Genomic DNA, 13844 nt, shown 5'->3' with positions numbered 1-13844 from the left:
ATTAATAAGTCAATCATAGGCTATTTGTAGTTAAGTTTTGGGGGAGTCAAAGTTACATGCAGATTTTCAACTGCACCGGGTTGGTTCAGCGTCCCTAACCCCCCTGTTGTTCAAGGGTCAACTGCGTGGCAAAGGCAGCTGGTGATGTCACTGCTTTCACCCAGAGCTGCAGGGCCGGCAGGTTCAGTGGCAGGTCCGCTGGGTTGGGGTGCAGAGAGCCTGCTCCCAGGCTTTTGGCAAAGGCCCAGGCACAGCCCCAGGAGGGCATGGCACGTGCCTTGGGAACGTTATTCAGCCCTGCTACAATGTTCTCCTGCGCACCCAGTCTGACCGAGAGCATGGATATGGAGTATGGCCCCGTGACAGACCTTCATAAATGCTCTTCTTGGAACTAGTATGCAGGGAGTGCTTTTACGTGCCAGGCGTGACACTGGCCCCTTTCTGTGAGGAAACTGAAGCTTGGAGTAGTTGAAGCTTCCCCCGGGATCCCATGGAGCAAGACAGGGGAGCGGGCATTGACCCACAACCTAACCCCCACCCAGTAGTCAGTACCTGAAGAGTCAGAGGCAGGGCCTGTGTGAAGGCTCAGATCCTCAAGCCCATCGCTGCACAGCTCTGCTGGCAGCCAGAGCAGCATTGCTGGGCCCACGGGCTCCGCCAGCCATCCCCAGCCCTTCTTGCCGAGGTGTGCAGACACCGTAACTCAGGCCAATGCTTCCTGCAATAACCAGCCCTGCTGCTTCCATGAACCTTGGGGGGGTTAGAGAAAGGGAAGAAAGGCTGAGTCTGTGGGTGGGAGAGAAAAGGTGGGTACCAAGGGCCCAGCCAGGGTTAGGAGCTAATAAATGACTCAAGTAATCCTATAGCTTCCCGGAGCCAGAGGTGGAACTAAGTGGTGAATAAAAGCGTTGTCGTGGCGCCATCTACTGCTCAAGGTGTTCATTGCAACGAATTGGTGGTGGAACCCGGTCTGGGTCTCTGAATGGGGGCTTTGCCACCCTGGCTGGAGACAGTGGGCCAGCAGGGTCCTGAGACGCGTGGAGACAGTTCTTTGGGGTTTTTGTGGTTACCAGGATATAGTTTTTTTCTAATGTGAAGCAGTGGCTTGCCTGAAATAGATTATAACAGCCCGGTATCCCCAACTCTCACAAAGAATGCTTACCCATCTTCCTAGTGGGGACCAGAGAAGGATTTTTCATTTTGGGGTCTTGGCTTTTGTACCTTGGAGGGCATTTTTGTCCCATGAAAATGGGCCCCAGCCACCTTCGACATGTACCTGCATAAAATATCATTTGAGCCACTACGAAATGAAACATTAAATATTATTCCCGCCCCCCCCCCCCCCCCTTTTAACACACGTGCTCCGGGACTGGCAGAGAGGAGCTCGGAGGCGTACAAAGGAAGCCCAGGGTACAGGAAGTACTTGCCCTGAGGTGGCAGCAATATTGCGCCTGGCAATAGGCTGTCAGCAACTCAAGGCCACACCTGAGCCCCACAGATTCAGCCACACGCATGGGACTGGGGACCACACCCATGAAGGACTGTCCCAGCCTCCTCCAGGGAGCCTACAGTCTGTGGGGGAACCAACAGGTCAGTGCATGACCATGACAGTGAACTGGAGGTGTGTGATCCCATGGATGGGGAGTCTCCCGGCCCCAGTGCATGTGGGCGGGGTGTCCAGGGTATGTCAGCCTGAATCCGGGGCAGGTTGCCATGGAAGGACTTTTGTCCTTCATCTTTATAGTGTCACTTGCCAATGGGCCATCAGCTTTGATCTCTGTCCTCTCCGATAGCCACTTACTATCTGTCAGGGGTTCAGCACAATCCCAGCCGGCTCCCCGCACACCCAGCCCCGTGAAAACCTTTGATGCTCTCAAGCATCCAAGCCGCCCAGGACCCCAGGGACAGGAAGAGCGCTTGCAGCGCCCTCCAAGGAAGGGCGCCCCACCAGCGGCAAGTCGGCGGATGTGTGGGTTGGCTTGGCTGTCCTCCAAGTGAGACCTTCCTTCCGTGATGCGAGTGGGGAGGATGGTGGACTTCTTTCTTTCTCTGGGTCCCAACTGTATTTAAGAAATTAGTAAAAAAAAAATCAGGCCCTTCTGAAAGCCCGCCCTGCAGCCAGCCCACCCCAAACCACTTTCACCCCACAGCACTCATTTATGCCCAGTTCTGCGCTGGCCACCGTGCCAGGGGCAGTGGAACGTCACCATCTACAGGCCCTTATCTGCCCTCGGTCAGTCCCAGTCCCAGGGGACTCCAGGCAGGAGGCAGATGTCCGCAGCAGACTGCAGTGCAACCCAGGTAGCACAGAGGACCCCCAGGCCCCCAGCCCAGCCCCCCACAGACCGTGGCCTGTTTGAACTGAGTACACTCAGCACCTTATCAGACTGCCGGACTGGGGGAGCTCACCTGGCCCCCGGGCTGCGCTGACCTGCGGCGCTGCCTTGAAAGGCAAGTCTGGGGCACCCTCTGCCCTCTCCTGTCGTCAGAGGGATGTGAGGGATGTTGTGACCCTGTACACAGCGGAGAGGTTCCATACTTGTTCTGCTGACTGGTCTTCCTCCCAGCTCGGCCCCGGGGCCTGGTGGGAGGGAACAGAACAGGCTTCCCAGGACTCCTCCTGAACCAGGACTGGCCTGCGCCACCCTCTCCAACAAGGTGCGCCAGGTGCCCTATGTCTGAGAGCTCCCCGGCCCTGGCGCGGTGCTGGGGGTGGATGCTGGGCCTTGACCCTCCTCGCTGTCTGTCTTTTCTCGGACTGGTCATCCACCCTTCCGGGCGAGGCTGCCGAGTGCATCGTCCGGTCCCCAAACGCTGGCCTGGGGGCTCGGTGCTGCCACACAGACGTCCTGGTGCTGGCATTCCTCTTGTTTATTCTAAACACCCCTTTTGAGCTCCCATTTATTACGCATTTACTGTGCGCAGGGCAGGGTTCAGTTTCCACGTCTCTCAAGAAATGAAGTCACTCTGTGTGGGTTCTAGATTTAGCGGGCAGTCTCTTTGTAAGTTATACAAATGTCTAATACTATGTTGTCCACCCGAAACTGATACAATTGTATGTCCACTGTAATTGAAAAAGAAAAAATATTTTTTTTAAAAAGTAATTAAGTCACTTGGCGAAGGTGTTAGAGCAGAGGTGGTGATGGAGCCCCGACCCAGCGGACTCCTGGGTCCTGCCCCAGCCGAATCCAGGGCCCCGCCCACAGCTCTCCGCTGGCGCGCAGGCGCCTCTTTGGCCTCCTAGCACCGCCTCCCCACCTCTCAGCACCTGCGGTGCTGCCCAGCGCCTTTCTCCCTGGGAGAGGAGACGCAGGCGCTGTGCCGGGATCTGCCAGCAGGTGGAGACAGAGCGCTCGGGGGCCTGAGTCAGTGGTCAGGCCTCGGTTTCAGTTGCATCCTGGACACTTCCCAGTGGCTTTGACCTTTCCCTCCTCAGTTATCGATAGGGAAAAAAAAAAGACAACGAATTCACCCACAAAAGGTAATTCCTTCATTACATGACAAAGGAAAAAAATGGTCTCTGTTGGATGAGATTCTTTGTATACAGGGTCCGGCAGAAGTAACGCCCTCAGGGGTGTGGTTCCTAGGGTAGTAATATGGTGTACTAATTTATAGGTTTAAGTTGAACATTTTACCTAAAATGTCATAGGATGTGCTCGAGTGTGATATGGTTATGTTGCAGAATTACATGTTTATGATTTCATAATAAAAAGGGGCATTATTTGTGCCAGGCCCTGCATAATATTTGAGCTTCAAATTCTCCACAGATAATATTTGTAACATGTATATGACCCAGCTTCAACATGTTTCCTATTTGTTAGTCGTTGACTGTCCCATTTCTCCCACATACCCTTGGGTTAGAGTCCATTGTCCTCTTTAATTCAGGTGCTAGAGCTGACTAGTTGCAATAGTCCTGGACTTGTGGAGTGGCTGTACTTGGCTCATTTATCTATTGCAGCAATTATGTTGTGCTTACTGTTTACACTGCTGGAACTCAGGTTTGGAGTCTTGGAGGAAAAGGTGCTTTCACATTTACATACAGAGCCTGCCCTGAGAAATGCTGGTGGGTGGTGGGGGGGTGCAGCTGGATAAGGAACCAGGGAGCACCGGCTGTGTCTGCCCCACGCGTCTCCAGGGCCCTCAAGGAGGCCTGGCCTGCTTGCCGTGCAATGAACGGGAACCATTTCTGCCGTTCTGTGGCCTCATGATACTGATTTTCAGCCTCTGAGCCCAAACACGAGAAAAGCCCACACGTCACGTCTGCGCCCCGAGGTGGCTCAGGGCCTGTGGCAAAGCGGAAGGTGACCCGCCCAGTGACCACACCCCACACATTCCCCTCTCCCCTTCTTCCCTTCCCTCAGCAGCCCCCGTCTGCATTCTCACCCACCGGAGAAGATGCCCTGAAGACCTCTTCACCGGAGGCTGTGTCCGGGCAGCCGGGGACCCCGGGCCAGCGGCCGAGGGAGGAGTCGGCGTTGCCCAGCTGGGAGAGCGTGGACAGGCTGGACCGGACAAGTAACTGCTCTGCGCGGTGTCTCGTTGGTCTGTGGGTTTCCAAAGGGCAGTTGGGAGGCCTCTGGCTGCCTGTCTCGTGGCCGCTCAGCCCTTCTCCCATCAGTCTGAGTGGCGTGTGCCCTTTCGGGGCGGCCAGGCCTCGGACTCACGAGGCCTCCCGCACAGCACACAGTCCATAGCATGGCTGCGTTTTCTGCCTGGACAGTGTCCCTGCGAGACCCGTGGGGCAGCGGGGGCTCCCGGGCAGGCGTGTGAATCTCACAGCCCGCTTCCACCGCCTGTAGAGTGGGTGGGGACGAGGACTAGCCACTGGTCTGTGGACTGGCAGCGTGTGTCCTGCTTCTACAGGCCAGGGATGCTAGTCCACCCTAGCAGGGAAGCCAGTGTTCCCAGGAACTGGGGTCCCCGCCCCTGGTTATTAGAGTGTCCTTTCTGAAGGCTGACATATATATTCGTTAGGGTGACACTTGCAGCTATGCCAAAGGAATCAGACATTTAGGAGGTTTAATGCACTAGTGTCACTCCCCATCAGACAGCAGGGCAGTCTTCTGCTGTCCTTTTGGGGCCTCCGGGTCTTCTGCTGGGTCATCTACATCCGGCCCGCAGGTGGAGGAAGAGAGATGGAGAAGTCAGTGCACCTGTGGCCTAACGGCCTGAGCAGGGAAATCACACACACACACATACACACACACACACACACCACTTTCATTCCCAGTCCCTGAGCAGGAGCTAGTCCTATGGCCCCAGCTCGATGCAGAGGATCCTGGGAAATGTAGTCCTGGCTGGGAAAACGCACCCCAGCAGCATGGCTCTGTAAAGATGCTCACCCCACCCAGCACGGGTCAGTTTCTTCCTCACCTAGATGCACATGCTTAGGTCATAGAAGCCAGGTATGTTTGTCCCCGCCCCATGTTATCAGTCACATCTCAACCCCTTTCCTCAGCGACAACAGCAATAAATCAGCAGCAAATGCCCATTTTAGAAATATGCCTTTGAAGGCTGCGCTGCCACTTCTACTCCATAAGGGAAAAGATTTAACCAACAGCTGTATCAGCAAATTCCAGTTATCACAGCACAAAAAAGTAAAAACATTCATGTTTTTAAACAGTCATTCTAAAGATTTTCCAAAAGAGAGTGTTTCAGTGTTACCCTTTTAGTACCTGCCAGTAGAAACTGCACAGAATTCTGTGAGCACGTGAAATTTTCCTTATGGATGTACATGGTCTGGGGTTTTAATTTTTAAGTGCATTTTCCCTTTCTAGATATGCCTTTCTTTCTTTTTTGTTAAGGATTTTATTTATTTACTTTTAGACAGAGGGGAAGGGAGGGAGAGAGGGAGAGAAACATGAATGTGTGGTTGACTCTCACATGCCCCCTACTGGGGGCCTGGCCTGGCCTGCAACCCAGGCATGTGCCCTGACTGGGAATCGAACCTGTGACCCTTTGGTTCACAGACTGGTGCTCAATCCACTGAGCCACACCAGCCAGGGCTACATATGCTTTTCTTTAACCCCCTGTTGCCCAGCATATCCATATCCATCCATCCATTCATTCATTCCTATTTTTTTCTTTGTCTCTCTCCGTGGATTGAAAATTCCCACAGAGAAGGGACTCTCAGACTCCACAGGACAAACACAGCACTTCAAGATTCAACCTCACAAACTGACAAACGTAAAGGATATTACAAAGCCTTCTAAAAGACACTCCGTTTCACAAATAGCTCCCCACTGAGCTATGAACACGCCAAACACATTTGCAGAGGGTTTCGGTTTTCAAAACGCAATTGTTTGCGTAATTTTCTGTCAAAGACGGCACCTGCACGTAATTTGTCAGTTGTATTAAACATAAAATTTAGTTCAATTTCATCACACACACAAGAGATTCCCCACTCTGTCCAAACACCCCTGCCTCTCCGGAGGAAGGCTGAAAGTGAAAGTAAATGCATGAATAGTCCTTCTGGAGGAAACTGCTGGGCTGAGACGCCCCGGCGTGCCCAGGCCGACCGCAGAGGCCCTGACCACTGCCCCATAGGTTTGGCAGGAGGCAGAGTCTTCCCTGGGGGCACGGCTCAGTCTCGGCAAAGCACATGTGTAGAACAGGAGGCCCAGAGACGGAGGTCGCTTTAGCAGACGAGCGTCCACTGGGCTATTTTCAGCAGCTCTGTGGATGCCTCAGGGGAGGGTTGGTGCCAGGGCACTGCTGGGGTCAGCCGCCGGGACGCCGTGGACGGAGCCAACCCCAGCAACTCCGTTTTCCATCTCAGCAGCGCTCACAGCAGTTAATGGACCCCCCCCCCCCCCCCCCAACACACAATCACTTCAGAGACCTGGACTAAGCATCTCCTGGGTGCACAGCTGGGACATGAAAATCAGGGGAGGGTCCCTGTGAGGCCCCAGGGGACTTCCCAAGGACCTTTAAGCCTGCTCCCAACTGGGCATGCCCGAACGGACCTGCTAGAGTTGGCTGCTCCCTGAGGCCCCGCCCCCCCGCCCCCGGAGCCAGTCACAGGGAAAGTGACAGACGGCCACGCCCCCTCGCTCTAAGGTGGTAACACGCCTCTCTGGTTTCTCCCTCCCTCCCACCTGCAGACCTGGCCCCAGTTTTGCAGAGCCCCGATGGGAACTGGCTGGCCCTGAAGGATGGCGCTCTGCCCCCGACACGCCTGCTGGCCAAGGCTAAGAGTGGCACGTTTCAGGCCCTGGAGGCTGCTTCCAGCGTGGCATCCGCCTACGACGAGATGGGCTCTGACAGCGAGGAGGACTTTGACTGGGGTGCGGCCCTGAGCACACTGTGCCCACGGCCCCAGGGTCTGCCCGCGACCCCCCAGCCTCAGCCCACGCAGGCCCAAGGCTTGGACTGTGGCCTCTCTGCCGCCTCCGCTTCCTCCAGGCTGTCCCTCAACCCCGAGGCCATGTGCTCTGACTCCGAGACCTCCTCCACGGGCTCTTCCCGGGAAGCTGGGCGCCGGGCCAGGCTGTCCTGGTTGCAGAGGAAGGCCCCCAGGAACCCTGCAGCTGAAAAGATGCACCTCCAGGGAGAGCTGGACGTGAACTTCAATCCCCAGGCAGCCAGCAGGGAGACCTCGGACAGCAGCGAGCCCGAGGAGGCCCCCCACGCTGCAGACCGGCGGGCCAGGAGGTGGAGGAGGGCCCGCCTGGGCTCCGAGGAGCCAAGCAAGGAGCTACCTTCCCCCAGTGCCCGTTCCCAGGAGCTGAACACACACCAGGTAATAAAATAGGTGCATGCGAGCACACATACACTCTTTCTGGAAGGATGTGCCCTCTTCCAAGCACGGCATGCAGAGAGAGTCCCGAGTTAAGAATTCACAGACCCAGATTCTCCTCTTGGTTTTGGCTGCTAAGTAGCCGAGTGACCTAGGCAGGTCATTTCAGCTCCCTGGGGTCCCACGCCTCCTCTCAGGGATGAGAGCTTAGAGTTCACAGTAGGTTTGCAAAGCACGGCCCCAGACCAGCAGTACCAGGGAATTGGTTGGAAATGCAGGTTCTCAGGCCCTGTGCCAGGCCTGCCGAGTCAAAAACTCAGAGGCCAGGGCCCAGCCATCTGTGCTGTAAGGAGCTCTACTGATAACACTACTGTGCATCAGAGTTTGAGGGCCACCGGCTTAGGGGTCAGGGGTCTAGAGTCAGCCTTCCAGGGTTCAAGTCCAGCTGTGCAACCCGGGGAAGGCATCCCTCTCGGCCTCAGTTTCGTCATCTGTAAAACGGACATATGAGAAGTGTTGAGAGGCGTGAACACAATAATATTTATAAAGAGCTGAGCTCTGTCCTAGACACGGCACCAGAGCTCAGGAAATGTTATTTCAATGTGATCCTTCAGGGCATGATTTCCTGGCATCCTGTGACTCCTTATTCCACATCACACCCCTTCTCAGGATTCTTGGTGGCTCTGCCCCTATGGTTTATTCTTGTGTGGTGTGAGAAGGTGTCTAGTTTCATTTGTCTGCATGTATCTGTCCAGTTTTTCCAACACCACTTATTGAATAGACCATCTTTATCCCACTGTATGCTCTGGCCTCCTTTCTCAATTGTTAATTGACCATAAAAAGGCATGGGTTTATTTCTGGACTCTCTATTCTGTTCCATTGATCAATGTGTCTGTTTTTAAGCCAGTACCATGCTGTTTTGATTACTACAGCTTTGTAGTATAGTCTGATGTCAGGCAGCATGATTCCTCCAACTTTGTTCTTCTTCCTCAGGATTGCTGTGGCTATTTGGGGTCTTTTGTGGTTCCATATAAATTTCTGGCATATTTGTTCTGGTTCTGTGACATAAGCTGTTGGTATCTGGACAGAAATTGCATTGAATCTATAGATTGCTTTGGGTAGTGTGGACATTTTAATCATGTTAATTCCTCCCGTTCATGAACGTGGAATATGCTTCCGCTTATTTGTGTCTTCTTCGATTTTTTTCTTCAGTGTTCTATAATTTTCCAAATACAGGTCCTTTACATCTTTGGTTAAATTTATTCCTAGGTATTTTATTTCTTGGATCAGTTGTAAATAGGATTGTTTTCTTAGTTCTTTTTTTTCCTGATAGTTCATGTAGGTGCATAAAAATCAACTGATTTCTGGATATTCATTTTGTACCCTGTTACTTTACTAAATTTATCAATCAGGTCTAGTAGTGTTTTGGCAGAGTCTCTAGGGCTCTCTGGTAACCAGATTAATTTTATTCTCTCTAAATACACGCTGCTTGCCCCTAGCTCTATCTATGCCTGTGGTCATGCCCTGCCCCGTCCTCCCTTCTTCCCGGTGGGGGGCTGCGATCACCAGGGACCAAACACCCAGCTTCATGGAGCCCACCCTGGCCCTCCCACAGCAGCGTGTTCTAAACTCGGAACTGACACACGTAGCCAGGGAAGTGGAAGCACCTTGCGTGAGCAGCAGATTGCAGTATCCGAAACTGAGGGTGTTGTGGAAGATGGAACCATGTCGCCTGTGCCTTCTGTGGGGACATCACCATCACTCTCTTGCATTATTATCGCCTTTGACTTTGTATGCACCTGGGGGAGCCACGCCCACTTCCTGAGTGTCACCGCACCGTCAGCAGTGCCCAGCCATCAGGCCCTGCACTCTGAGTTTGGGTTCCACCTCAAGCGGTTCCTGAGTCAGGGATTGGGAATGTAAGTTTATGTGGGAGGAGATCCCAGGAAGCCCATGAGTGACACAGGGGAGGGAGAAAGGCCAGTTAAGGCACAGTATAGGCCCAGGGGCTCCGTCCCACCAGGGACCTTGTGAGAAGCCCCATGGATCAGAACTCAGAGCTGTCACTCTGGAAGACAGGGAGTAGCTACCATGGTCTCCCACCTCCCCTTGGTGGGGAGCCATCCCACCCAGGGTACCAGGTTTGCCTGGATGGTGCCTGGGAAACCCCTCAGACAGGGAAGAAGAGACAGATGGGGACTGAAGTAGGGAACTGTAAGTGGGCCAGCAACTGCCCCTCACGGCGGCAGGAAACCGATGTAGATCTAGGGGACACAGCTGGGGACATCGCCAGCATCTGCCACAATGACCGTCTATGAACGTGTCAGCCAGATTCCTGATCCCCGGACCCCTGTGAAGATAGCTGCGGACACAGAGGCCCTTAGGGTCACAGAGTTCGGCATCAGGCCTGCCTGACCTGCTAATATAGTGCCTTCTAGAGAAAGTCCTATATGTGGTCCAAGCTCTCACTTTGTCCTCTGTAAAGCAAGGCCATTACAGATCTGCCCCCGGGATCGTTGTGATGCACAGTGGGTGGGAATATAACGTTCTGTGCAGCTGTGGGTCATTATCATCGAGCTCAAGTGCAGGCTATTTTCCGGAGACTGAGTAACTTCCCTCCGGGATATTCTTGAGGGTTGTCTGCACACTTGCAGGTATAAAATGCCATGTATGCACCATAACTAGGTGTCTGAAGCTTCCTATGTGTGCTGAAGTGGCTGGAAAGCTGTCTTCTGGCGTTAATCTCTGCAAGGCATCTGCAGGGAGGAGGCAGGGGCCCAGACAAAGGTGCCGGGACCCGTGTTATGTCCACTTTCCTGGCAGTGTCCTCTTCTTCCCACTAGGTGGCGACAGCGTTGCATTTCCAGGGACTTCAAAACCCGGGCCTCCTGCCTGGTCTTCCCTTCTATTTAATTTACTATGTATTGTGAATTTCAATACATTTCATACATTTCAAAACACAGATATAGTGTCCGTTGACCACAACCCTAAATCTCTGTCATCTCCCCCCCGCCAAGTGACAGCAGTTGTATTTGTGCGTTTATACACGCACAATACATTTAGAAGTACAGTTCTGTAAATGTACCTGTGTTTTAGCAAAACCAGCATCTCTCTCTCCACGTTCTTCTGCCTCTTTCTCTGAACAGGAAGCAATGGAGATGTCAGCGCACACAAAGGTACGCTCGGCACCTGCAGAAGATTGTGTCGTCGCGTGGTCCCCAGGAAGAGGGTGGGAGTGGGAGCCGTCCACCCAGGGCGCAGGCAATGAGGGTGCAGTCCTCCCTCACCTGGACAGGATTTCTGAACAAACACATCTAACAAAAGTCTGTCTTTTTAGTGTCGCTCTGCATCACGCACAGAAAATTCTAAGCACTGCTAGCGATGAAAGACTTCTCCCCACCCGGGGCAGGCTGCTCCCAGTGCCCAGCTCACCCCCTGGGCTCTCCACCGCCCGCTGGGTGGTGGGGAGGAGTCAGCAGTCAGCAGTGCCCGTGAGGATGGGCGTTGAAGGCTTTTCCACGTTGATGTTGCAAACACTACTGCAGGGAATGTCCTTGTGCAGGTCCCTTGGTAAAAGCACAGGAAGTAGAATTGCTGACCGGAAGGGTACAAAGATCTTTCATTTTAGTGAGTACTGGCCAAATCAAGCTCCCAAAACCTCATCGTGATTGGCACGGCTGTGGTGCTGTCTGAGTGCGTTTTCTCCTACTGTCCACAGTACTCAGTGCTGTTAGTCTGTTACACTGTTACCAACTTACGTGAGGAAAGAGTACATTTCTTTTTAGTTACCACTTTCATAGTTGCTGCTGAAGTTGAGCCTTTTTTCTATATTTAAAGCCATTTGCATGTTTTCTTCTGTGAAAGGCACCTTTCCCTCCTTCTATTATTGTGTTGTGCCATTTGCCTTTTTCTTATGATTTTTATGCATTAGTTTTATTTTGTCGTTTTATTGTTGATTTCAGGATTTTTCCCCTTTTTCCTTTTTCTCCCCTTCATTCCCCTCCTCCCTGGACCCCCCTCCCACCGTCATTCCCCCACCTTAGTTCATGTCCATCGGTCAAACCTATAAAGATTTTAGTTTTTTGATGGTCACACATTGACAATATTCTCCCCTCATTTATCACTTCTGCCTTAACTTTATTTAAGCCTATTCACATGCAAAAATGTTGTTACTCATAATTTATAATCATTTTTCTTAACAATATTACATCAATATTTCCTTTGTCCTTTTTTATTTGGTACCTTGTTTAAGAAAACTTCAAATCCTCCAGGTTATAAGAATATTTTCTTTTTTTTAAGATTTTATTTATTTACTTTTAGAGAGGGAATGGAGAGAGAGAGAGAGAGAGAGAGAGAGAGAGAGAGAGAAACATCAATGTGCAGTTGCTGGGGGTCATGGCCTGCAACCCAGGCAGGTACCCTGACTGGGAATCGAACCTGCGACACTTTGGTTCACAGCCCGCGCTCAATCCACTGAGCTACGCCAGCCAGGGCAGAATATTTTCCTAATACTTCATAGTTTTGTATTTAACATTTAGCCCTTTAGTCCCTTTGTATTTTACTTTTCTGGATGATACGAGGGGTGAGATCTAATCTTATTTTTTTGGATTAAGTATTTCTCACCAAATCATTATTAAATAATTCCTCCTTTATCTGCTGGCTTCAGATGGCCCTTTTAATACCCATTAACCTTCTTTCACTTCCCCAAGCCTGGTGTTTTACTCTCTCTGTTGCTCCATTCAACCAGAAGTCCCGTTCACGCACAGATACAACTTTATGTTACGTACATGAATTTTGTACTGTATTTTAATATCTGACAGATGGTTTTTCCTTTGCTGTTGCTTTTGTTCATGACATTTTCTAAAAGTGTCTTGACTTTGATCAGTTCTTTTACCCTTGTAAATGATTTTTAAAAACCTGCTTTCGAATACCAAAACATTTTTTTACATTTTGATTGGATTGCTCCAAATGCATTTACTATCTGGGACTAATGTATGTCTTGAGACATCTGAGTCTCCTCCAAGCTCCTGCCTCCTGAAGCTCACCTTCATATCCGCCTGTCTTCATTTCCCTAATTCCCCGTGCTTCGCCACTGCTGTCTCCATCCGTCTGTGGTTCTCCTCCTGTCCATCTCATCTGTCTGGGGAGCCACCCCCACGATGTAGCAGCCTGTGTCTGCTGGTCGCTCCCCACTGCCCCCCTCACCCCGCCAGCCATGATGGGCAGATGCAGCCAGCTGTGCACGGGAGTTCTTGCCCACATCCTCGACCTTGCTCCCCGACCTCAGGTCCCCCCTCACGTGTGAGTCTCTGTGCACGCTGTCATCATGAGAGCCAAACACACCGTCCTGTCCCCCTGGATAACAAACCCCAGTGCCCCGGCGCCTGCAGGTGGCATGAAACGTGTTGGTCAGAGTCCCTTTCCCTCCAGCGCTCTGCAGCAGGTCATCTCAGTGCTGGGCTGAAACCTGAAGACAGCCTCATCTATCTTCCCTTTCGACAGGGGTGGGCAGACGAAGGTTCGCAGTTGTTACTCCACGAAACACAGACTATATTCCTGTGTAATTATTTATCAATTATTGCATTATGTTCTATGCGAACAATGGTAAACCTACTTCGCCTCACCCTGTATATGACATTTGTTTCTCCTTTCCAAAACTATTTGCTTTGTTGTTTCTCTCGAAAGCAAGCATCCTTGCCAGGACGGTAGGTGTGTGTTCATTTCATGCTGTGGCACGTGGTGTGTGCACACTTGGGTGCTTACTCACCTTGGGGGCGTGTTCCTCTGTCATTGTGGCCATTGCTTCCTCCGGGTCACACCCGCCATTTGTGTGCTGATATGGATTCTCTGCCTTCCTCGTCTGTGATCGCCTCTCACCGTTTTCCCGCTTCTGTCCATTCCTCGGCCTTCCCCACCGTGTCCTCCGCCTCGCTCTTGTTTTCCCATGGTTGGCGCTGCTGCCCCTCTCTCCAGCTGCGGGTTCTAATCCTGCCGCGCTCTCTTCCCTCGGTCATCTCCCCAGTCTCCCCACTTCGCCTCATCCTGTGGGCTTCCAGTCTGCATGCTTACGACCCCCTGTACCTGACTTTCCCCACGTCACGGACTC

At 52.3% G+C, this 13844-nt stretch overlaps 1 protein-coding gene across 1 annotated transcript in view; it reads left to right on the top strand.

The window, feature by feature from the left end:
• The window catches only part of LOC114502090 (myosin VIIA and Rab interacting protein), a 204845-nt gene that overhangs the window by 151119 nt on the left and 39882 nt on the right, over positions 1 to 13844 (top strand). The window contains exons 9-10 of the mRNA XM_028518928.2: positions 4362 to 4515; positions 7104 to 7741. Of these exons, the coding sequence (XP_028374729.1) occupies positions 4362 to 4515; positions 7104 to 7741 (792 nt within the window). The remainder of the gene's footprint in view (positions 1 to 4361; positions 4516 to 7103; positions 7742 to 13844) is intronic.

The sequence above is a fragment of the Phyllostomus discolor genome, chromosome 7 (assembly GCF_004126475.2).
Source record: "Phyllostomus discolor isolate MPI-MPIP mPhyDis1 chromosome 7, mPhyDis1.pri.v3, whole genome shotgun sequence".
In the NCBI taxonomy this organism is placed as follows: domain Eukaryota; kingdom Metazoa; phylum Chordata; class Mammalia; order Chiroptera; family Phyllostomidae; genus Phyllostomus; species Phyllostomus discolor.
The sequence above is the reverse complement of the archived record's forward strand: the minus strand, read 5'-3'. Positions and strand labels throughout refer to the sequence as shown.